We start from the raw sequence: 26,463 nt of genomic DNA on the forward strand, positions 1-26,463 counted from the left end.
CACTCACCACCAAGCTGCCTGTGTATCCATGTAACCGCTGTAAAACTGCCATGAGCCTATTGTTTGTTATTTTAGGCCTTTGATAGCCTGTCTGCGGTCCCTACTTTAAATACTCCTCCACTGACCACCAAGCTGCCTGTGTATCCATGTAACCGATGTAAAACTGCAGTATTTTGCTTATAAAAAAGAAAATACTGGAGAGATATCAAATGCAGACATTTTAACATTAAAAACAAAAACACATACAACAAAAAACTGGTACAGTACAAAAATTGGCCACCAGCTACAAAAACTTGCTCCTGCAAGTAGTTAACTGAAAGGTTTTTTTCCATTGAAAACACAGATATGGCATCCACCGAGTGTTGTCCTGTCGCGTCTTCTTTATATTATTGCCAAGAAGCTGCAACTGAATAAAGCTGAGCTTCTACCTTCTGCCTCTTACTAACTGCTGTTTTTTTTAAAAATTGGCTGTTCCGGCCTACTAAAGGTGTCTGTCTGCCCCTGCCAGGTGTTGTCCTCAACTGAATAAAGCTGAGCTTCTACCTTCTGTTCCAAATTACCATTTTTAAAAATGCAATTGGCTGTTCCGGCCTACTAAAGGTGTCTGTCTGCCCCTGCCTGGTGTTGTCCTCAACTGAATAAAGCTGAGCTTCTACCTTCTGCCTCTTACTAACTGCTGTTTTTTTAAAAAATTGGCTGTTCCGGCCTACTAAAGGTGTCTGTCTGCCCCTGCCAGGTGTTGTCCTCAACTGAATAAAGCTGAGCTTCTACCTTCTGTTCCAAATTACCATTTTTAAAAATGCCATTGGCTGTTCCGGCCTACTAAAGGTGTCTTGTCTGCCCCTGCCTGGTGTTGTCCTCAACTGAATAAAGCTGAGCTTCTACCTTCTGCCTCTTACTAACTGCTGTTTTTTTAAAAAATTGGCTGTTCCGGCCTACTTAAGGTGTCTGTCTGCCCCTGCCAGGTGTTGTCCTCAACTGAATAAAGCTGAGCTTCTACCTTCTGTTCCAAATTACCATTTTTAAAAATGCCATTGGCTGTTCCGGCCTACTAAAGGTGTCTGTCTGCCCCTGCCTGGTGTTGTCCTCAACTGAATAAAGCTGAGCTTCAACCTTCAGTTCCAAATTACCATTTTTAAAAATGCAATTGGCTGTTCCGGCCTACTAAAGGTGAATGTCTGCCCCTGCCTGGTGTTGTCCTCAACTGAATAAAGCTGAGCTTCAACCTTCAGTTCCAAATTACCATTTTTAAAAATGCAATTGGCTGTTCCGGCCTACTAAAGGTGAATGTCTGCCCCTGCCTGGTGTTGTCCTCAACTGAATAAAGCTGAGCTTCTACCTTCTGTTCCAAATTACCATTTTTAAAAATGCCATTGGCTGTTCCGGCCTACTAAAGGTGTCTGTCTGCCCCTGCCTGGTGTTGTCCTCAACTGAATAAAGCTGAGCTTCAACCTTCAGTTCCAAATTACCATTTTTAAAAATGCAATTGGCTGTTCCGGCCTACTAAAGGTGTCTGTCTGCCCCTGCCTGGTGTTGTCCTCAACTGAATAAAGCTGAGCTTCTACCTTCTGCCTCTTATTAACTGCTTTTTTTTAATAAAATTGGCTGTTCCGGCCTACTAAAGGTGAATGTCTGCCCCTGCCTGGTGTTGTCCTCAACTGAATAAAGCTGAGCTTCTACCTTCTGTTCCAAATTACCATTTTTAAAAATGCCATTGGCTGTTCCGGCCTACTAAAGGTGTCTGTCTGCCCCTGCCTGGTGTTGTCCTCAACTGAATAAAGCTGAGCTTCAACCTTCAGTTCCAAATTACCATTTTTAAAAATGCAATTGGCTGTTCCGGCCTACTAAAGGTGAATGTCTGCCCCTGCCTGGTGTTGTCCTCAACTGAATAAAGCTGAGCTTCTACCTTCTGTTCCAAATTACCATTTTTAAAAATGCCATTGGCTGTTCCGGCCTACTAAAGGTGTCTGTCTGCCCCTGCCTGGTGTTGTCCTCAACTGAATAAAGCTGAGCTTCAACCTTCAGTTCCAAATTACCATTTTTAAAAATGCAATTGGCTGTTCCGGCCTACTAAATGTGTCTGTCTGCCCCTGCCTGGTGTTGTCCTCAACTGAATAAAGCTGAGCTTCTACCTTCTGCCTCTTATTAACTGCTTTTTTTTTATAAAATTGGCTGTTCCGGCCTACTAAAGGTGAATGTCTGCCCCTGTCTGGTGTTGTCCTCAACTGAATAAAGCTGAGCTTCTACCTTCTGTTCCAAATTACCATTTTTAAAAATGCCATTGGCTGTTCCGGCCTACTAAAGGTGTCTGTCTGCCCCTGCCTGGTGTTGTCCTCAACTGAATAAAGCTGAGCTTCAACCTTCAGTTCCAAATTACCATTTTTAAAAATGCAATTGGCTGTTCCGGCCTACTAAAGGTGTCTGTCTGCCCCTGCCTGGTGTTGTCCTCAACTGAATAAAGCTGAGCTTCTACCTTCTGCCTCTTATTAACTGCTTTTTTTTTTATAAAATTGGCTGTTCCGGCCTACTAAAGGTGTCTGTCTGCCCCTGCCTGGTGTTGTCCTCAACTGAATAAAGCTGAGCTTCAACCTTCAGTTCCAAATTACCATTTTTAAAAATGCAATTGGCTGTTCCGGCCTACTAAAGGTGTCTGTCTGCCCCTGCCTGGTGTTGTCCTCAACTGAATAAAGCTGAGCTTCTACCTTCTGTTCCAAATTACCATTTTTAAAAATGCCATTGGCTGTTCCGGCCTACTAAAGGTGTCTGTCTGCCCCTGCCTGGTGTTGTCCTCAACTGAATAAAGCTGAGCTTCTACCTTCTGCCTCTTACTAACTGCTGTTTTTTTTAAAAATTGGCTGTTCCGGCCTACTAAAGGTGTCTGTCTGCCCCTGCCAGGTGTTGTCCTCAACTGAATAAAGCTGAGCTTCTACCTTCTGCCTCTTACTAACTGCTGTTTTTTTAAAAAATTGGCTGTTCCGGCCTACTAAAGGTGTCTGTCTGCCCCTGCCAGGTGTTGTCCTCAACTGAATAAAGCTGAGCTTCTACCTTCTGTTCCAAATTACCATTTTTAAAAATGCCATTGGCTGTTCCGGCCTACTAAAGGTGTCTGTCTGCCCCTGCCTGGTGTTGTCCTCAACTGAATAAAGCTGAGCTTCAACCTTCAGTTCCAAATTACCATTTTTAAAAATGCAATTGGCTGTTCCGGCCTACTAAAGGTGAATGTCTGCCCCTGCCTGCTGTTGTCCTCAACTGAATAAAGCTGAGCTTCTACCTTCTGTTCCAAATTACCATTTTTAAAAATGCCATTGGCTGTTCCGGCCTACTAAAGGTGTCTGTCTGCCCCTGCCTGGTGTTGTCCTCAACTGAATAAAGCTGAGCTTCAACCTTCAGTTCCAAATTACCATTTTTAAAAATGCAATTGGCTGTTCCGGCCTACTAAAGGTGTCTGTCTGCCCCTGCCTGGTGTTGTCCTCAACTGAATAAAGCTGAGCTTCTACCTTCTGTTCCAAATTACCATTTTTAAAAATGCCATTGGCTGTTCCGGCCTACTAAAGGTGTCTGTCTGCCCCTGCCTGGTGTTGTCCTCAACTGAATAAAGCTGAGCTTCAACCTTCAGTTCCAAATTACCATTTTTAAAAATGCAATTGGCTGTTCCGGCCTACTAAAGGTGTCTGTCTGCCCCTGCCTGGTGTTGTCCTCAACTGAATAAAGCTGAGCTTCTACCTTCAGTTCCAAATTACCATTTTTAAAAATGCAATTGGCTGTTCCGGCCTACTAAAGGTGTCTGTCTGCCCCTGCCTGGTGTTGTCCTCAACTGAATAAAGCTGAGCTTCTACCTTCTGCCTCTTATTAACTGCTTTTTTTGTATAAAATTGGCTGTTCCGGCCTACTAAAGGTGTCTGTCTGCCCCTGCCTGGTGTTGTCCTCAACTGAATAAAGCTGAGCTTCAACCTTCAGTTCCAAATTACCATTTTTAAAAATGCAATTGGCTGTTCCGGCCTACTAAAGGTGTCTGTCTGCCCCTGCCTGGTGTTGTCCTCAACTGAATAAAGCTGAGCTTCTACCTTCTGTTCCAAATTACCATTTTTAAAAATGCCATTGGCTGTTCCGGCCTACTAAAGGTGTCTGTCTGCCCCTGCCTGGTGTTGTCCTCAACTGAATAAAGCTGAGCTTCAACCTTCAGTTCCAAATTACCATTTTTAAAAATGCAATTGGCTGTTCCGGCCTACTAAAGGTGTCTGTCTGCCCCTGCCTGGTGTTGTCCTCAACTGAATAAAGCTGAGCTTCTACCTTCTGCCTCTTATTAACTGCTTTTTTTTAATAAAATTGGCTGTTCCGGCCTACTAAAGGTGTCTGTCTGCCCCTGCCTGGTGTTGTCCTCAACTGAATAAAGCTGAGCTTCAACCTTCAGTTCCAAATTACCATTTTTAAAAATGCAATTGGCTGTTCCGGCCTACTAAAGGTGTCTGTCTGCCCCTGCCTGGCGTTGTCCTCAACTGAATAAAGCTGAGCTTCTACCTTCTGTTCCAAATTACCATTTTTAAAAATGCCATTGGCTGTTCCGGCCTACTAAAGGTGTCTGTCTGCCCCTGCCTGGTGTTGTCCTCAACTGAATAAAGCTGAGCTTCAACCTTCAGTTCCAAATTACCATTTTTAAAAATGCAATTGGCTGTTCCGGCCTACTAAAGGTGTCTGTCTGCCCCTGCCTGGTGTTGTCCTCAACTGAATAAAGCTGAGCTTCTACCTTCTGCCTCTTACTAACTGCTGTTTTTTTTAAAAATTGGCTGTTCCGGCCTACTAAAGGTGTCTGTCTGCCCCTGCCTGGTGTTGTCCTCAACTGAACAAAGCTGAGCTTCCACATTCTGGCTTTCGCCCTATACTATCAGATATTAAACTGCATTTGGCCTACTAGTGTGGTTAGGCCCTTGAAACAGTGTCTGCTGCTCTTGGGTTTGCTACTCCACTGAACAAAGCAATGCCGCCTGTTTAGTCCTGTTACCAATTTTGAACTGCATTTAGCCTACTTTATTCTTTGGCCCTATATCTGTTTCCTCCTCATCCTGCCCATTTCCCAGCCACTGCTAGATGAGTCTGCTGGTACATTGACCTAGACCACTACATTCCCCTTATACTCTACACAGCCAGAATCTGACCCTGCTGAAAGTAAGGTTCCCCTTCCCGCATGTTATGCCACCTTACACAGGGACAGAGAGGAAGGTGCAGATGAAAGTGCAGGTTCCTTCATCAGGTGGGGGGGCATACTCGTTGGCGACGTCACTGGCACAGGGCCCCTCAGAGTACGCAAAAGTGTCGCTGCTGGTGGGAGGCGCCCCCGCCATGCAAACACACATCGCTGTACTTTGAGGGGCCCTGTGCCAGTGCCAATGCGAACGAGTGGGCCCCCCCTGCTTGCTCAGGATCACAGCACTTGCAACGTTGAAATACTTACCTTTCCCTGCAACACCGCCGTGACGTAGTCCGCATTTCCTGGGCCCACGAAAAACTTGAGCCGGCCCTACTCCCCCCACAACTTTTGCCAAATGACCCCCAATTCCCTATGCCCAACTATTATTATAAAGTTAATTAAGATTGACAAGCTTCAGAAACAAGAATGGATGTTTTTGGCATTAAAATGGGCACTGTAGGTGTTTTCCTGGCCTCCACTCACTGCCGACTATGCTTCCCCATTGACTTGCATTGGGTTTCGTGTTTCGGTCGACCGACTTTTAGCGATAATTGGCCGACTGCACTCGACTCGACTCTGGACAAAATCGGGTTTCACAAAACCCGACTCGATCTTAAAAAAATGAAAGTCGCTCAACTCTAGTCCAGATGGATGGAGTAGTGGATGGTTGGTGGATGGCCACCATGTCCTAACAAGGCTGCGACGTCAGCAAGGAGGTGGAGGAGTGATGTTTTGGGCCAGAATCATGGGGAAACAGCTGATAGGGCCCTTTAAGGTTCCAGAAAGTGTGAAAATGACCTCTGCAAAGTACATAGCTTCTGACTGACAACTTTCTTCCATGGTATAAAAAGCAGAAACGTGCCTTCAGGAGCAAAATCATCTTCATGCATGACAATGCACCATCTCATGCGGCGAAGAATACCTCTGAGTCATTGGCTGCTAGGGGCATAAAAGGAGATAAACTCATGGTGTGGCTACCATCTTCCCCTGACCTCAACCCTATAGAGAACCTTTGGAGTATCATCAAGCAAAAGATGTATGAGAGTGGAAGGCAGTTCACATCAAAACAGCAGCTCTGGGAGGCAATTCTGACTTCATGCAAAGAAATACAAGAAGAAACTCTCCAAAAACTCACAAGTTCAATGGATGCAAGAATTGTGAAGGTGATATCAAAGAAGGGTTCCTATGTTAACATGTAACTTGGCCTGTTAGGATGTTTTGGAGTTAAATAGCTTTTTTGTTCAGTGAATGTGACCTCCAAATGCTGCAAATTCTACAAATGAGCATTTTAATTTCTTTAAAACATATCAAATGTTTAGAAATTCTACTGCCCCTAATAATTTGGAACAGTGCATTTTGAGTTTTTATTCATTTTGGAGATTATACTGTTATCATTGGGAGGTTTCTTCAATAAAATTTGATGTATATTATAACGGGTGATGACTTTTATTAGACTGACTGTCATTTACACCGACCATTTAGGAAAATCTGAGAAAAACGTCATTTGCATAATAATTTGGAACATTGTGTAGTTTACAGCCAGGATAGTCGCATTAGCAACCCTCCCAGTTGTAAACAGGAGATCGAGGGCTTTGCTTGGATTAACAGTAGCAATTAAATGGTCAGTGTTTAGTGTTTTATTTAATTAAAATACGTTATTCTGCATGTGTGTGCTTATTTAACCCTTTACAAACTATAGGATTAGTAATGGATAGGTGTATTATTGACACCTCTTCATTACTAAGCCGGCTTAATGTCACTTTACAATACAAAGGTGACACAAACCCCTTTTTACCCTATATGCCAATGCTACAGGGCAGTGGGAAGAGAGAGGCTAAGTGCCGGGTGGCTGGGGCAGATATTTTTAGCCGGGGGGGGGGGGGGGGGGGTCAATAAGCATGGTCCCTTTCTAGGCTATTAAAGGGAATTTGTCACACCAAAAATCGTATATGAGCTAAGGCCACCGGCATCAGGGGCTTGTCTACAGCATTCTGTAATGCTGTGGATAAGCCCCTGATGTAACCTGAAAGGTAAGAAAAACAGGTTATATTATAATCACCCAGGGGTGGTCCCGCTGCAGTCCGGTCCGATGGACGTTGCGGTCCAGGTCCGGCGCCTCCTATCTTCATACGATGACGTCCTGTCTTGTCTTCTTGCAGGCGCCGGGCCTCCCTGACCTTTACCAACGCCTGCGCACTGCAGTACTTTGCTCTGCCCTCAACAGGGCAGACAAAGTACACCTGCGCCGGAGCCACGGCAGGAAGACAAGAAGAGGATGTTATCATATGAAGATAGGAGGTGCCGGACCCGGACGACGACACCCATCGGACCGGACCACAGTGGAACCGCCCCTGGGTGAGTATAATATAACCTGTTTTTCTTACCTTTCAGGCTACATTGGGGGCTTTTCTACAGCATTACAGAATGCTGTAGATAAGCCCCTGATGCCGGTGGCCTTAGCTCATATACGATTTTTGGGGTGACAGATTCCCTTTAATATCTGCCCTCACTCACTGGCTTTCCCTCTCTTGCGCAGAAAATTGTGCAGGAGCCCACACCATTTTTTTTCATGAAAAAATAATTTTATTAAATACATACAGATTTTACACACGCATACTACTAACAGTATTAGACAGACATCTATAAATCTAACTGTTCTGCATTGGTTTACTGTATGTAAACCATGTCTCCTATCCTGTTGGCTTTGCATTGTTGGGTCTGGTGTTGAGAATTCCGTTTTGGAGCTCCCTCCTGTGGTTGCTAATGGTATTTTTGCGAGTTCTGTCCTTGGGCTCCCTCTGGTGGTTTCGAGTGGAACTGCTGCTCCTTTAGGTCGCTGTAGCAGCTGCCTCCACTGATCGCCTTGCCTGGGTTTGTTATTTAAACCTGCTCTGGGCTTTAGTTCATGCCAGCTGTCAATGTTCTTGGTTGGATTTGGTTCTCTCCTTGGATTTCCCATATGGCCTGTCCTTGTCAGCAAAAGATAAGTTTTTGCTAGTTCTTGTTTGTCCATTTGTTTGGACTCTATTGCTCTGCAAATATGTCTCTTTTTGTCCAGCTTGTCACTATGTCATATTCAGGCTAGCTGGAAGCTCTGGGGAAGCAGATTTGCCCCTCCACACCGTGAGTCGGTGTGGAGTTCATTTTTCTAAACTCTGCATGGATTTTGTAGTTTTTAATACTGACCGCACAGTATCCTTTTCTCTCTGTCTATCAAGTTTAGTATTGGCCTCCTTTGCTGAAATCTGATTTCATTTCTGTGTACGTCATTTCCCTCTCCACTCACAGTCAATATTTGTGGGGGGCTGTCTTTCCTTTGGGGGTTTTCTCTGAGGCAAGATAGCTTTCTATTTCCTACTTTAGGGGTAGTTAGCTCTTAGGCTGTGACGAGGTGTCTAGGGAGAGTCAGGAACATCCCACGGCTATTACTAGTGTTGTTGTTAGGATTAGGAACTGCGGTCAGTAGAGATACCACCTCCTCAGAGCTTACCCTCCTTGTGGAGTGTGTCAATGACTGCCTTCTGGACATATGTCAAGTCAGCAGTCTTCCCTATGATTGTGGAGCCTAGTGAAACAGACTAAGGCTACGTTCACATTTGCGGTCAGCGCCGCAGCGTCGGGCGCCGCAGCGGCGCCGCATGCGTCATGCGCCCCTATATTTAACATGGGGGCGCATGGACATGCGTTGTGCTGCGTTTAGCGCCGCATGGCCGCAAGCGTTGGACGCAAGAAACGCATCAAGTTGCATTTTTTTTGCGGCCAACTTGCGGCCAAAAACGACGCATGCGGCGCAAAACGCAGCGTTTTAGCGTGTGTTTTGCCGCGTTTTTGTTTGCGTTGTGCGCTGCGGCGCCGACGCTGCGGCGCACAACGCAAATGTGAACGTAGCTTTAGGGACCTGTTTAAATGCTTAGGAAGCTTTTGCAGTTGTTTTTGTTAATTATTGTAATTTACTGAGATAATGACTTTTGTGTTTTCTTTGGCTGTAAGCCTTAATCATCAACATTAAAAGAAATAAACACATGAAATAAATCACTATGTTTGTAATGACTCTATATGAGTTTTACTTTTCGTACTGAAGAACTGAAATAAATTAACTTTTTGAGAACAGCCAGCTTCTTTAGCAATGACCTTTTGTGGCGTACCCTCCTTGTGGAGTTTGTCAATGGACTGCCTTCTGAACATCTATCAAGTCAGCGGTCTTCCATATGATTGTGGATTTAGTGAGAAGCACTTGTATGTACACATACAGCTTGGGCAAAAATTGAGAGACCACTGAAAAATGTTCAGTTTGTCTGATTTTTCTCTTTATAGGTATTTTTGAGTAAAATGTAAATTGTTCATCTAATATATAAAGCTGAATGTGTGTGTGTGTGTATGTATGTATGTATGTATGTATGTCCGGGATTGGCATCTGAACCGTAGCAGCTACAGCCACAAAATTTTGCACAGTCACACGTCTGGACCCCGAGAGCGTCATAGGCTATGTTGTGAGGTGAAATTTTAACCCCGCGCTTTCCAATTCACCAAACAATTTTGCCCCTATCTACATAATGGGGAAAAAGCGAAAGGAAAAGTGTTGGAGGCGTCGCAGCTACAGGCACAAAATTTTGCACAGTCACACGTCTGGACCCTGAGAGCGTCAAAGCTATATTGTGAGGTGAAATTTTAACCCCGCGCTTTCCAATTCACCAAACAATTTTGCCCCTATCTACATAATGGGGAAAAAATGAAAGGAAAAGTGTTGGAGGCAAATTAACAGCTGCCAGATGTGAACAAGGGGGACTTAAAGAATGACAGCGATGGCACCAAAGAGTATATACTGTACAGTTGCTAAGGTGGGGCCCCAACATGGGATAATCACACCACCACGGGGATATGAACACACACACAAAATGCGCCACACACTACCACGTGCTCGAACACATATACCACCCTCAGTGCACATTTCACCACACATACACCAACCTCGCCACATAAAAGTAGAAACACAAAAGTCGCCGCTCAAAACTCGCCACGCGCAAAACTCTCCACATGCAAAACTCGCCACACGTGCAAAACTCGCCACACGCAAAACTTGCACACGCAGAAAAATTGCCACACGCAGAAAAATTGCCACATGCACAAAAGTTGCAACACATGCAAAAGTTGCCTCACACAAAACTTGCACATACTCAAAAGGCACCACACATAAAACTCGCCACGCGCAAAACTCGCCATGCGCAAAACTTGCTGCACACAACTTGCTACACTAACCTGTCACATGCAACTCGACACACAAAAAGTTGCTACACGCATGTCGCCACACAAAACTCATCTCACAAAAGTCCCTACATGCATGTCGCCACACGCAACTCAACACACACAACTTGACACACGAAACTCGCCCTAAAACACACACAAGTCTGGTATCCTTCAAAAATAAAAATCTGATTAATAAGCAGACAAACTACAAGAGCAACAAATGTACCATATAGGAATCCGGCAGCTGTCAGTCACATGACCAGTCTATTATGTGTATGTGTGAGCTAATATATACTGCCAGGGGGTGGGCTTACTGTTGGCTGGGGATTTATCAGGCTGCCATTTTAGCTTGCAAATACTGAGGTAAAAATACTGACCAAATAACGTGTGAACGAGGGCTAATACAGGAGGAGATGACATACAGCTATATACTATATACAGGAGATGACACACAGGTATATACTATTTACAGGGGAGATGACACACAGGTATATACTATATACAGGAGGAGATGACACACAGATATATACTATATACAGGAGAGATGACACACAGGTATATACTATATAGAGGAGGAGATGACATACAGGTACATACTACATACAGGAGGAGATGACATACAGGTATATACTGTATACAGGAGGAGATGACACACAGGTATATACTATATACAGGAGCAGATTACCTACAGGTATATAGTATATACAGGAGGAGATGACACAGGTATATGCTATGTATAGGAGGAGATGACATACAGGTATATACTATATACAGGAGATGACACACAGATATATACTATATATAGGTGAGATGACACACAGGTATATACTATATACAGGAGATTACATACAGGTATATCTAATATATAAAGCTGAATGTGTGTATGTATGTATGTGTGTATGTCCGGGATTGGCATCTGTACCGTCGCAGCTACAGCCACAAAATTTTGCACAGTCACACGTCTGGACCCCGAGAGCGTCATAGGCTATGTTGTGAGGTGAAATTTTAACCCCGCGCGTTCCAATTCACCAAACAATTTTGCTCCTATCTACATAATGGGGAAAAAGTGAAGGGAAAAGTGTTGGAGGAAAATTGACAGCTGCCAGATGTGAACAATGAGGACTTAAAGAATGAGAGCGATGGCGACAAAGAGTATATACCGTACAGTTGCTAAGGTGGGGCCCCGACATGGGATACTCACCACACACGGGGATATGAACACAAACACAAAATGCGCCACACACTACCACGTGCTTGAACACATATACCACCCTCAACACACATTTCACCACACACACACACCAACCTCGCCACATAAAAGTCGAAACACAAAAGTCACCACTCAAAACTCGCTACATGCAAAACTCGCCATATGCAAAACTAGGCTCACGCAAAACTCGCCACACGTGCAAAACTCACCTCATGGAAAACTCACCTCATGCAAAACTTGCACACACAGAAAAATTGCCACATGTACAAAAGTTGCACCACATGCAAAAGTTGCCTCACACAAAACTTGCACATACTCAAAATGCACCACACATAAAACTCGCCACGCGCAAAACTCGCCATGCACAAATCTTGCTGCACACAACTTGCTACACTAACCTGTCACATGCAACTCAACACACAAAATGTTGCTACACGCATGTCGCCACACAAAACTCATCTCACAAAAGTCGCTACATGCATGTCGCCACACGCAACTCAACACACACAACTTGACACATAAAACTCGCCCTAAAACACACACAAGTCTGGTATTGTCCTTCAAAAATAAAAATCTGATTAATAAGCAAACTACAAGAGCAACAAATGTACCATATAGGAAATACGGCAGCTGTCAGTCACATGACCTGTCTATTATGTGTATGTGTGAGCTAATATATACTGCCAGGGGGGAGGGCTTCCTGTTGGCTGGGGATTTATCAGGCTGCCAATAGCAACCAATCACAGCTCAGCTTCTATTTTGCTACAGTTAATTAACCTGAGCTCTGATTGGTTAATATAGGCAACAAAGACATTCTCAGTATAACAAAGCTAATATATGTTGTGAAATGCTTCTATTTGCTTAGTTTTTGCCTTTTAATAATTACATTTCTATCTATTTGTTTTGTGGTTTTTGTGTGCAGAATAAATTTTTGTTAACACATTCTATTTTGCTAACAGCAGTCATTAACCCGGGCGAAGCCGGGTAGTACAGCTAGTTTATTCTATAAACTTCTGAAATGTCTCCGAATTTCCCAACAATAAATTTTGTAATTGTTTTCTGACAAAGAAAAATGGTCAAAATAAAAAAAAACCAGTGCTTTTAGACCTCAAATAATGCAAAGAAAACAAGTTCATAATTATTTAGGAACAACAATACTAATGTTTTAACTCTGGAAGAGTTCAGAAATCACTATTTTGTGGAATAACCATGATTTTTAATCACAGCTTTCATGCGTCTTGGCATGCTTTCCACCAGTCTTTCACACTGCTTCTGGCGCAAAAATTTAAGCAGTTCTTTGTTTGATGGCTTGTGACTATCCATCATCCTCTTGATTACATTCACGAGGTTTTCAATGGGATTCAGGTCTGGAGATTGGGCTGCCCATGACAGGATTTTGATGTGGTGGTCTCTTAATTTTTGCCAGAACTGTATTAGGGGAGGTTTTTTTTTACCTTCCCTTGTCTTTCGTATGACTCACATGCCCCTTTGAACCTCCTCTCCAGCAGGAAGATGGGAGTGCAGGGTGCACTGCATGACGTCACTTTATTAAACACAGCTGTGCCCAGGGCCATGTCTGCTAGCTGTGATGAAGCCAGGCAGGCACACAAAGAACTAAGGCGCAGTGCTGGCCCACCTGAAGAAGTAGCCAGTCTTGTGGCCTTTCAGAGCTGCTGGGAGAGCAGCCCAGGAGGCCATATGGTCCTCTACCCCCGTCCCAGCTTGCCCCTGCTGTTTAGGAATGAATCTCCTCCGTCATGCACTGTCACTGCTGCTGCACTGCATGCTGGTGTCTCGCTAACCTGAAGCGCTCATCAGTGAGGTCATTAGCTCTGCTGCTAAGTTACCACAGAAGAGGGCCATCGGTCATGGTATCTCTGAGCTCTGCTTGGCGCCACTTAAATCCTGAGCGCCCGCACACAGCATGCTGCAGACTGACTGATAAACACTGCTTCAGAAAGCTTTGGAAAGCTTTCAGAGCTGAGAGTGCACTGGCATAAGTCAGCTCTATTACAAGTTTATCCACTAGAACAGAGATGGGGAATCTCAGGTGACCTTTTATCTGGCCCCCGGGCAGATTCCTGGGGACCAGAGTACTTGAGCTGGCAGCTGTATTTTGATAACTGGCAGTGCATTCATTTCTTGTTGCTCTTGGATCACGCAATGTTCACTACTGATCGATGAGGCGTAAGCAATGAAAAATCATTTTCTGACTCTGACACCAGTGCTAGCATCAAAACGTACTTTGTGGGCAGAGTTAGGGGGTAATTTGTCCAACCCCCGAATTGGTGTATAAATATTTAACTGGCACTTGGTAGAAAAAAAGATGCCCCACCCCTGCGTTAGAACATCCTTCACTGTTATTTTGTGCTCACACCGAGTGCGTACAACAATATGAATATCTAGGGAATGAGGTCAGTAGATTCCCATTATACTTTGAGGACTTGAACCTACAACAGTTGTTACAAAAGATAAAACAATGAATCATTACATAAAGTTCATCTGTAGTGGGAAGGTTGAACCTGATAAAATGCTGATAATGCCACAGTTACTGCACAAAGAACACAATGCTCCTATTTGGCTCCCACGTAATCATCTTCTCTATATAAATGTGTATTTCACAGATCTGACTTTTAGCAGAGGTCACCAGAGACTAAAACTAGAAGTACTATAAATGGCTAAGGATGATGGACGACTGGCACTTCCAAACCTGTTGCTCTACTACCTTGCAGCAAAAGCCAACCTTTAACAGGATATCCCAGGGACATAAAGTATTCTCGTGGAAAAACCATCATAAACTACAGAACTGATATCCATAGCGCTGTTTCTAATCCGGACAGTATCTACTGTTCACAGTGATGGTTCTCTATTCTGGGACGTTATGTCACAGATCAAGGGCATGGTCTCCTCCTGGCTTCTAGTAAGAGGCAGACACCTAATAACATTTAGTGAGATCAGGGTGTGTGGACAGCCTCTGACCAGCTACAGTCATTCGTCTGTGCTCTGATTGCCCTCCTTTTCTGGAGGAATTTTACCTCCCTCCTAGATGTTTTTATCAATAGTTCCAGGTCTAACACAACTTTGATACATAGAACAGAATTTTATGAAGTAAAGTCATTACAATTGTAAAATCATAATCAGCAGGTTTGGCTGGAGACTCCATGTGGTTTTTTTTATTACAGAATGTAGAAAAATCGACACTGAACATACACGGTAAAACTTCGGTAGGACATTAATTGTTTGTGGCATATATATTTTTAACATTTAGATGGATTTAGATGAACCCTGCTACAAAACGTGATAACAAAATCATTACTACAGAACTGTATGAAAGTGATTTATTCTAAAAGAAACACTAAAAACAAAATGAAAGTATTGTGGCACGGTGCCCAGATTCTATGGGCCTGGGGCCTCCAGCTTGTTAGCACAACATGGGGCCTTTGTCCCTGGAGCTTCTCTACTTGCTATAATGAGAGACTCTGATCTTGTTCATATAAAGAGCGCTTGAAAATACCGTAATAGAAACTGCATAAATATGAGGACCTTGTCTGATCTATATGTCCTTGTATAAAGAACTATGAAGATAGCACTATACCTCTGTATAAAATATGTGATGTTTATGTATTCCTAATATTTCTGTACAGGGGTCTCTGAATAGATAATCTTACCCCAGAGTTTCAAATTGAGATAAGGGAAATGGAGAGAGGGAGACATTATATTTTAATTGGAATGGATCACACCAGACTTTCTAACAAAGGAATGGATCATACAGTTGAAACCAGAAGTATACAAACACTATATAAAAAGACACATATGCATATTTTTCTCAATATCTGACATGAAATCAGAATAAACCTTTCCCGTTTTAGGTCAATTAGGATTTCCATAATTATCAATATTTGCCAAATGACAGAATAATGAGAGAGAGAGACAGAGAGAGAGAGAATGTTTAAGGCATTTTTATTACTTACTGCAAAGTCAAAAGTTTACATACACTAAGATTACTATGCCTTTAAACAATTCTGGACTGCCCATATGATTATGTCATGTGTTTAGAAACTTCTGATAGTTTTTTTGGCAACATCTCAGTTAATTAGAGACACACCTGTGGATGTATTTTAATGCACACCTGAAACACACTGCTTCTTTGTGTAGCATCATGGGAAAGTCTCAAGAAATCAGCCAGAATATCAGGAAGAGAATTGTGGACTTGCACAAGTCTAACTCATCCTTGGGTACAATTTTAAGATACTTGAAGGTGCCTCGTTCATCTGTACAAACAATTATATGAAAGTACAAACAAGATGGGAATGTCAAGCCATCATACTGCTGAGAAAGGAGATGGGTTCTGTGTCAGAGAGTGCTTTGGTCAGACAAGTGCATATCAATTCAAGGATAAAAGCAAAACACCTTGTGAATATGATGGTGGAAGCTGGTAAGATTGTGTTAATATAAACCGTGAAACCATTACTGTATCAACATGGGCTGAAAGGCCACTCTGCCAAGAAGACATTACTCCAAAAGAAACATAAAAAAGGCAGATAAATGCTTGCAAATGCACACAAGACTTCATTTTTGGAGACATGTCCTGTAGTCTGATGAAAATAAAATCGAACTTGTTAGGCATAATGACCATCATTACGTTTGGAGGAAAAAGGGAGAAGCTTGAAAGCCTAGGAACACCATCCCAACTGTGAAATATAGGGGTGGCACCATCATGTTGTGGGGTTGTTTTGCTGCAGGAGAGACTGGTGCACTCCACAGAATAGATTGCATCATGAGAAAAGAAGATTATGTGGCAATACTGAAACAACACCTCAAGACATCAGCCAGGAAGTTAAAGCTTGGGTGGAAATGCATCTCCCAAATTGACAATAACCCAACGTATACTGCCAAAATGATAACAAAGTGGCTTAAGGATAAAAAAAGTCAATGTTTTGGAGTGGACATTACAAAGCCCTGATCCTACTGAAAATTTATGGACAAAGCTGAAAAGGCAGATGCGAGCAAGGCGACCTACAAATTTGGATCAGTTACACCAGTTTTGTCAGGAGGAATAGGCCCAAATTCCAACCAAATATTGTGAGAAGATCGTGGAAGAAGATCCCAAACGTTTGACCAAGTCACTCAGTTTAAGAGTAATGGTGCCAAATACTATGAGATGTATGTAAACTTTTGACTTTGCAGTAAGTAATAAAAATGCCTTTAAACATTCTCTCATTCATTATACTTACAACTGGCAAATATTAATAATGATGGTAATCCTAGTTGACCTAAAACGGGAAAGGTTTATTCTGATTTCACATCAGATATTGAGAAAAACATGCATATGTGTAATTTTATATATTGTATGTAAATTTCTGGTTTTAACTGTATATGTAAATGGTAATTTTCAATATGAACGTTTATTATCACAGTACAGAAAAGTTAATGATGATGTTTGTTCACACATGGAGAATGTGAGTTGAAAGAGATTGATGAATGGTAGATTGCCGAGACTAGGAGTTAGGAAGAAGAGGGAGGAAGAATGTTGGGTGTTTCTGGGAGGCTTAAGGGGAGGTGTAGTAATACTCTTATCCAATAAGCGAATAAATATATGACTGAAATATTCAATGCAGATGGAATATTTCATTTAATTTGCATTTTAGATAACAGATGTTTATTGGTAACTGTATATGTTTTCATTCAAAGGTAAGTTCTCACTTGCCTTCTCATTTACTTTTTTTGTCATTACTTTAACTCTCTGTTATGTGTTTTCTTGTATAGTTTGTCAAAAATATTAGATTTTTTCCTGTGTGAAATTTCTTTTGTGGTTAACAAAACATGATTTTTCAGTAAAGTATTTCCCACATTGTAGGTATGCGAATGACTTCTCACTTTGTGAGATATTTGATGTTTAGAAAGACTCCTTTTGTTGACAAAATATTTCTTACTTTCTGAACATGAAAATGGATGTGTGACTTCTCTGATGTGTATATAATTGGGATTTCTTTGCAAAACATTTCCCACATTCTGAACATGAAAATGGCTTCTCCCCTGTGTGAGTTCTCTGATGTATAACAAAATTTGATTTATTTGCAAAACATTTCCCACATTCTGAACATGAAAATGGTTTCTCCCCTGTGTGACTTCTCTGATGTATAACAAGACTTGATTTATCTGCAAAACATTTCTTACATCCTGAACATGAAAATGGCTTCTCCCCTGTGTGAAATCTCTGATGTGCAACACATTGTGATTTCTTTGCAAAACATTTCCCACATTCTGAACATGAAAATGGCTTCTCCCCTGTGTGAGTTCTCTGATGTATAACAAAATTTGATTTCTTTGCAAAACATTTCTCACATTCTGAACATGAAAATGGCTTCTCCCCTGTGTGCGTTCTCTGATGTGCAACAAGATTTGATTTATTTGCAAAACATTTCTCACATTCTGAACATGAAAATGGCTTCTCCCCTGTGTGCGTTCTCTGATGTGCAACACATTGTGATTTCTTTGCAAAACATTTACCACATTCTGAACATGAAAATGGCTTCTCCCCTGTGTGAGTTCTCTGATGTACAATGATAATTGATTTATATGCAAAACATTTCCCACATTCTGAACATGAAAATGGCTTCTCCCCTGTGTGAGTTCTTTGATGTGCCACAAAATGTAGTTTCTTTGCAAAACATTTCCCACATTCGGAACATGAATATGACTTCTTCCCTGTGTGAACTCTTTTTTGGCTAACATGTTCCAATTTGTGCTTAAGATTTTTCCCATACTCTGAAGAAGAAAATCTATTCTCCTCTAGGTGAATTTTTGGATTTGTAACAAAAGACATTTTGAGGGAAATACTTTTTTCACATTCTAAACTTGAAAATTGCTTGTTTGCTGTAAGAACAGTTAGATTTTTAATGCCTCTTTTGCAACTATTGTTTTTCTTAATAGTCTGTGATGAATCAGAAGATGAGACTTGTTTAGAAGGATCAGATAATAGATCTTTGCTGTGAAAGGATGAAGATATATCTGGAATATTGGTAAAGGTGTCAGTTATATCTTGATTAATATCAAATTCATCTAATTTAAAAATTGAAGATTTCAATTGTCCCTCTGATCTCCTGGTACAGTCATCTGCCAAGAACAAAGATTATTTTTGAAATAATTAAGATGAATTACATTTTTATAACATTTCTAAAATACCAAGAAATGGCACATTATGTAGCAAAATTCAATTATTTACTAAAACAAAAACATTTTAAAAATCTAACACTAAACCTTGAAAAGCAACATGGCCTCCATAAATCAATCCAGCTAAATCTGCATTCCCAAAACCAAATGTCCCCCTCGCTCTTGAGTAGGGTTGAGCGAAACGGATCGGACAAATTAAAAAATCGCCGACTTTCGGCAAAGTCGGGTTTCATGAAACCCGACCCGATCCCACTGTGGGATCGGCCATGCGGTCGGCGATCTTCGCGCCAAAGTCGCGTTTCATATGACGCTTTCCCCAACATTTTTCAGCCAATGAAGGAGTGTGGGCAGCGCGATGACATAGGTTCCGGCTTGCTTTCTGCGGCGTCACAGGGGGTATAACTGCCATCTTACCGTTTGAGATGTAGCGATTTCCACAGTCCAACACAACCTTTGCTTTGCAGGGACGACGGAGGGAGAGAGAGAGAGAGAGAGAGAGAGAGATGCTAGCCAATTAATTTACATTGGGTTTTGGTCGATCCCCGACTTAGCGCCATAATCGGCCGATTTCACTCGACTCGACTTTTGACAAAGTCAGGTTTCGCGAAACTCGACTCGATCCTAAAAAAGTAAAAGTCGCTCAACCCTACTCTTGAGTCTTACAGTGTGCCCAAAGTCTGTTAGCATCCACATGTTTAGCATTGCAGTAATGGGAAGAACCCACTTAAACATTTACAGAGTGCGGGTCTCCAGAAGCACAAGCTGGGCAACACTTATTGGGTACAAAAATGGCATATTTGCAATTGTGATTCTCTGACATCTACTGTGTGTTAGTTTGCAGACAAAACATGTGCAGCCAAAATACTCACTACCCCTAAACATGAATTCACTGAGGGAAACGGAGTAAATTTTATGCAGTCTTCCTCTGCTTTTTCAGCCTTCCTGACACCTTAGTTGATCGGCAAATGGTGCCTGAAACTATTCCAGTAAAATCTGTATTCTCACAGCCAAATGGCACTCCTTTCCTTCTGAACCCTGCCATGTGCCCAAACAGTATAATACTGTCGGATTTAGGAGAAGTTGCAAAATATATTGCGATGTCCATTTTTTTCTATTTCCCCTTGTCAAATTTTAAAATATTGGGCCTACATCAATATTTATTGTGATACACCTGAAGAGTTAAACTTCCTAAATGTGGTTCATGTAAGTAACACCAAAAGTAATTTGGCCATAAAAAAACAGGTTTTATAAATTTCCTTGAACATATAATTAGTTGTTTAAGCCTTTTAAAAACTTAAAAATTAACCCCTTCCCGACCTTTGACGCATACGCTGCGTCATGAAAGTCGGTGCCAATCCGACCTGTGACGCACCATATGCGTCATGGAGGGATCGCGTCCCTGCAGATCGGGTGAAAGGGTTAACTCCAATTTCACCCGATCTGCAGGGACAGGGGGAGTGGTACTTTAGCCCAGGCGGTGTGGCTTTGCCCCCACGTGGCTACGATCGCTCTGATTGGCTGTTGAAAGTGCAACAGCCAATCAGAGCAATTTGCAATATTTCACCTATGAAAATGGTGAAATATTGCAATCCAGCCATGGCCGATGCTGCAATATCATCGGCCATGGCTGGAAATCCTGATCTGCCCCCCCCCCACTGCCACCGATCTGCTCCCTGGTCCTCCGTTCAGTCCCGTACTCCCCTGCGTCCGCCTGTCCGCTCCCCCGTCCTCGTGTCCGCCTCCCCCCGGGCTCCGATCCACCCCCCTGTGCTCCGATCCACCCCCCCACCACCCCTTCATACTTACCGATCCTCCCGGAGTCGGTCCGTCTTCTCCCTGGGCGCCGCCATCTTCCAAAATGGCGGGCGCATGCGCAGTGCGCCCGCTGAATCTGCAGGCCGGTAGATTCGTTCCATGTACATTTTGATCACTGTGATATAACCCATCACAGTGATCAAAATAAAAAAAAGTAAATTAACCCCCCCCCCTTTATCACCCCCATAGGTAGGGACAATAATAAAATAAAGAAAATATATATATATTTTTTTCCACTAGGGTTAGGGGTAGAGTTAGGGTTAGGGGTGGGGTTAGGGGTAGGGTTAGGGCTAGGGTAAGGCTATGTGCACACGTATTCTGGTACTCTGCGGATTTTTCCGCAGCGGATTTGATAAATCCGCAGTGCAAAACCGCTGCGGATTTACCGCGTTTTTTCTGCAGATTTCACTGCGGTTTTACAACTGCGTTTTCTATTGGAACAGTTGTAAAACCGCTGCGGAATCTGCAGAAAGAAGTGACATGCTGCGGAATGTAAACCGCTGCGTTTCCACGCAGTTTTTTCCGCAGCATGTGCACAGCGTTTTTTGTTTCCCATAGGTTTACATTCAACTGTAAACTCATGGGAAACTGCTGCGGACCCGCAGCTGCGGAAACGCTGCTGCGGATCCGCAGCGTTTTCCGCAGCATGTGCACATACCCTTAGAATTAGGCTATGTGCACATGGTGCGGATTTGGCTGCGGATCCGCAGCGGATTGGCCGCTGCAGATTCGTAGCAGTGTTCCATCAGGTTTACAGTACCATGTAAACCTATGGAAAACCAAATCCGCTGTGCCCATGGTGCGGAAAATACCACGCAGAAATGCTGCGTTGTATTTTCCGCAGCATGTCAATTCTTTGTGTGGATTCCGCAGCGTTTTACACCTGTTCCTCAATCGCAATCCGCAGTTGTAATCCGCACAAAAAACAAAAAAACACTGGAAATCTGCGGTAAATCTGCATGTAAAACGCAGTGCCTTTTACCTGCGGATTTTTCAAAAATGGTGCGAAAAAATCTCACACGAATCCGCAACGTGGGCACATAGCCTTAGGGTTAGGGTTGGAATTAGAGTTAGGGTTGGAATTAGGGCTAGGGTTGGAAATAGGGTTAAGATTAGGCTTGTGGTTAGGGTTATGGTTAGGGGTGTGTTGGGGTTAGGGTTGTGGTTAGGGTTAGGATTAGCGTTAGGGTTGGGATTAGGGTTAGGGGTGTGTTGGGGTTAGGGTTGTGGTTAGGGGTGTGTTGGGGTTAGGGTTGTGATTAGGGTTATGGCTAGAGTTGGCATTAGGGTTAAGGGTGTGTTGGGGTTAGTGTTGGAGTTAGAATTGAGGGGTTTCCACTGTTTAGGCACATCAGGGGTCTCCAAACGCAACATGGCGCCACCATTGATTCCAGTGTTGTGAACTCTGTTTTCAGGCTCCCTCTTGTGGTCACAGATGGTATTGTGTGACTTTGTTTTTTTGGCTCCCCCTGGTGGTTTGGTTTATTATCCTGCGGGTCTGCTGGATCAGCTGCCTCGTTATTCACCAGGGAGGCTCCTATTTAGCTCTGCTTCACTTCCACTTGTTGCCGGCTGTCAATGTATTCAGTGCTATTCTGATTACTCCTGATTATCTCGTTTTCTTCCTCTTCAGGATAAGCTAAGTTCTGTTTGAATATTTTTTGCTCATCTGCCTGCAATATGATTTCTGTGTATGATGAGTCTAGTCCAGCTTGCTAACATGTGATTTCTTTTTGCTGGTAAGCTCTGGGGTATGGAGTTGCTTCCCCCGCACCGTTAGTTGGTGCGGGGGCTCGAGCAATCTCTGCGTGGATATTTTGAATAGGGTTTTTTATTGACCGCACAGTTTCCTTCCTATTTTCTGCTATCTAGTATTAGCGGGCCTCATTTGCTAAATCTGATTTCATCTCTGCGTCTGTGCTTTCCCCTTAACTCACCGTTAATATTTGTGGGGGGCTATTCTATATCTTTGGGGTCTTCCACTGAGGCAAGTGAGGACTTACTTTCCCTCCAGGAATAGTCAGTTTCTCAGGCCGCGACGAGACGTCTAGGATTTTTAGGTAACGTTCCACGGCTGCCTATAGTTGTTTGCGGATAGGATCAGGTTGCGGTCAATCTAGTTACCACTTCCCCAGAGCTAGTAGTTTGTTCAGTTACTTAGCTAGTCCGACCTGCGATCCTTGCCACTAGGATCATAACAGTAGATGTGCGTGTCCACAGCTGGTTGTATCCAGCTCACGGGGGGTTCACTGACTCATACAGTTCTATCCATTCCTTTGTCCTTTTTTGCAAACAGTACAGCCGGCCTATAAAGTGTTAATTGCATGGCAAAAGCAGGAGAAAAGAAGCTTGGAGATATTTTTTTTTTTTTTGCTGCCGTGTGTCTAGCTGCTGTGTGTCTGGCTTCTCTCCTCCTCTTAATCTTGGTGTGGCTCTGAGTTCAGCTGCTGATATGGATATCCAGAGTTTAGCCTCCAGTGTAGATCATCTTGCTGCAAGGGTACAAAGTATTCAGGATTTTGTTGTGCACAGTCCTATGTCAGAGACTAGAATACCTATTCCGGAGTTGTTTTCTGGAGATAGATCTAGGTTCCTGAATTTTAAGAACAATTGCAAGTTGTTTCTTTCTTTGAAACCTCGTTCCTCTGGGGATTCTGTTCAGCAAGTTAAGATTATTATTTCTTTCTTGCGTGGCGATCCTCAAGATTGGGCTTTCGCATTGGCTCCAGGGGATCCTGCGTTGCTCAGTGTGGATGCGTTTTTTCTGGCCCTTGGATTGCTCTATGAGGAACCTAATCTTGAGAACCAGGCTGAAAAAGCGTTGCTGGCCCTCTCTCAGGGGCAAGATTATGCAGAGGTGTACTGCCAGAAATTTCGGAAATGGTCGGTGCTTACTCAATGGAATGAGTGTGCCCTGGCTGCAAATTTCAGAAAAGGTCTTTCTGAAGCCATTAAGAATGTCATGGTGGGGTTCCCTACGCCTGCAGGTCTGAATGAGTCAATGACTCTGGCCATTCAGATTGATCGGCGTTTGCGGGAGCACAAACCTGCGCACCATTTGGCGGTGTCTTCTGAACAGACACCTGAGTCTATGCAATGTGATAGAATTCTGACCAGAAGTGAACGGCAAAATTATAGACGGCAAAATGGGTTGTGCTTTTACTGTGGTGACTCAGCTCATGTTATCTCAGCATGCTCTAAGCGCACAAAAAAGATTGATAAATCTGTCACCATCGGTACTTTACAGCCTAAGTTTATTTTGTCTGTTACCCTGATTTGTTCCCTGTCATCTTACCCGGTTATGGCTTTTGTGGATTCAGGTGCTGCCCTGAGTCTGATGGATTTGTCATTTGCCAGGCGCTGTGGTTTTGTTTTGGAGCTTTTAAAATTCCCTATTCCACTAAGGGGAATTGATGCTACACCATTGGCTACGAATAAACCTCAGTACTGGACACAAGTGACCATGTGCATGACTCCTGTTCATCAGGAGGTGATTCGCTTTCTTGTATTGCATAATTTGCATGATGTTGTCGTGTTGGGCCTGCCATGGTTGCAGACTCATAATCCAGTCCTGGATTGGAAAGCAATGTCTGTGTCAAGTTGGGGTTGTCAGGGAATTCATGGCGACGCTCCTGTGGTGTCAATTGCTTCATCCACTCCTTCTGAGGTCCCTGTGTTTTTGTCAGATTACCAGGATGTATTTGATGAGCCCAAACTCAGTTCTCTACCTCCTCATAGGGATTGTGATTGTGCTATAAATTTGATTCCTGGTAGTAAGTTTCCTAAGGGACGACTTTTCAATTTGTCAGTGCCGGAGCATGCTGCTATGCGGAGTTATATAAAGGAGTCTTTGGAGAAAGGACTTATTCGCCCCTCCTCCTCCCCTCTTGGTGCGGGGTTCTTTTTTGTGGCTAAGAAGGATGGTTCCTTGAGACCTTGTATTGATTATCGCCTTCTAAACAAAATCACGGTCAAATTTCAGTATCCTTTGCCATTGTTATCTGATCTGTTTGCTCGCATTAAGGGGTCTAGTTGGTTCACCAAGATAGATCTTCGTGGTGCGTATAACCTTGTGCGTATTAAGCAGGGTGATGAATGGAAAACTGCATTTAATACGCCCGAAGGCCATTTTGAGTACTTGGTGATGCCTTTTGGACTTTCTAACGCTCCTTCTGTCTTTCAGTCCTTTATGCACGACATCTTCTGCGAATATCTGGATAAATTTATGATTGTGTATCTGGATGATATTCTGTTTTTTTCGGATGATTGGGAGTCCCATGTTAAGCAGGTCAGGATGGTGTTTCAGGTCCTGCGTGCCAATACTTTATTTGTGAAGGGCTCAAAATGTCTTTTTGGAGTCCAGAAGGTCTCTTTTTTGGGTTTCATTTTTTCTCCTTCTGCTATTGAGATGGACCCAGTCAAGGTTCAGGCTATTCATGACTGGACTCAGCCTACATCTGTTAAGAGTCTTCAGAAGTTCTTGGGTTTTGCTAATTTTTACCGTCACTTCATCGCTAATTTTTCTGGTGTTGTTAAGCCATTGACGGATTTGACCAAGAAGGGTTCTGATGTTACTAATTGGTCTCCTGCGGCTGTGGAGGCCTTTCGGGAGCTGAAGCGCCAGTTTTCTTCGGCTCCGGTCTTATGTCAGCCAGACGTCTCCCTTCCTTTCCAGGTCGAGGTTGATGCTTCTGAGATTGGAGCGGGGGCTGTTTTGTCGCAGAGAAGCTCTGATGGCTCTGTGATGAAGCCATGTGCTTTCTTTTCAAGAAAGTTTTCGCCTGCCGAGCGGAATTATGATGTTGGTAATCGGGAGTTGTTGGCTATGAAGTGGGCATTTGAAGAGTGGCGACATTGGCTCGAGGGAGCTAAGCATCGTGTGGTGGTCTTGACTGATCACATGAATTTGATTTATCTCGAGTCGGCCAAGCGGCTGAATCCTAGACAGGCTCGTTGGTCGTTGTTTTTCTCTCGTTTTGATTTCGTGGTCTCATACCTGCCTGGTTCGAAGAATGTGAAGGCTGATGCTCTTTCTAGGAGTTTTGTGCCTGACTCTCCTGGTGATTCAGAGCCAGCTGGTATCCTCAGAAAGGGGTGATTTTGTCTGCCATCTCCCCAGATTTGCGACGAGTGCTGCAGGAGTTTCAGGCGGATAGACCTGACCGTTGTCCACCGGAGAGACTGTTTGTCCCGGATAGATGGACCAGCAGAGTTATTTCCGAGGTTCATTCTTCGGTGTTGGCAGGCCATCCTGGGATTTTTGGTACCAGAGATTTGGTGGCTAGGTCCTTCTGGTGGCCTTCCTTGTCGCGGGATGTGCGTTCCTTTGTGCAGTCTTGTGGAATTTGTGCTCGGGCTAAGCCTTGCTGTTCTCGTGCCAGTGGCTTGTTGTTGCCTTTGCCTGTCCCGAAGAGGCCTTGGACGCACATTTCCATGGATTTTATTTCAGATCTCCCTGTCTCTCAGAGAATGTCGGTCATTTGGGTGGTGTGTGATCGTTTTTCTAAAATGGTCCATTTGGTGCCCTTGCCTAAGTTGCCTTCCTCCTCCGAGTTGGTTCCTCTGTTTTTTTCAAAATGTGGTTCGTTTGCACGGGATCCCTGAAAATATTGTTTCCGACAGAGGATCCCAGTTTGTGTCTAGATTTTGGCGGACCTTTTGTGCTAAGATGGGCATTAATTTGTCTTTTTCGTCGGCCTTCCATCCTCAGACGAATGGCCAAACCGAGCGCACTAATCAGACTTTGGAAACCTATTTAAGATGTTTTGTTTCTGCTGATCAGGACGACTGGGTGACTTTTTTGCCATTGGCCGAGTTTGCCCTTAATAATCGGGCT

General features: G+C 43.4%; 1 protein-coding gene across 1 annotated transcript in view; it reads right to left on the reverse strand.

Moving 5' to 3' along the window:
- Positions 1 to 16,967: 16,967 nt before the first annotated feature.
- Positions 16,968 to 26,463, reverse strand: part of LOC143767529 (uncharacterized) — a 57,262-nt gene continuing 47,766 nt past the window's right edge. The window contains exon 7 of the mRNA XM_077255940.1: positions 16,968 to 18,755. Coding sequence (XP_077112055.1) covers positions 17,569 to 18,755 — 1,187 coding nt within the window. The 3' untranslated portion in view covers positions 16,968 to 17,568. The remainder of the gene's footprint in view (positions 18,756 to 26,463) is intronic.

Source organism: Ranitomeya variabilis, chromosome 4, assembly GCF_051348905.1.
Source record: "Ranitomeya variabilis isolate aRanVar5 chromosome 4, aRanVar5.hap1, whole genome shotgun sequence".
Classification (NCBI taxonomy): Eukaryota; Metazoa; Chordata; class Amphibia; order Anura; family Dendrobatidae; genus Ranitomeya; species Ranitomeya variabilis.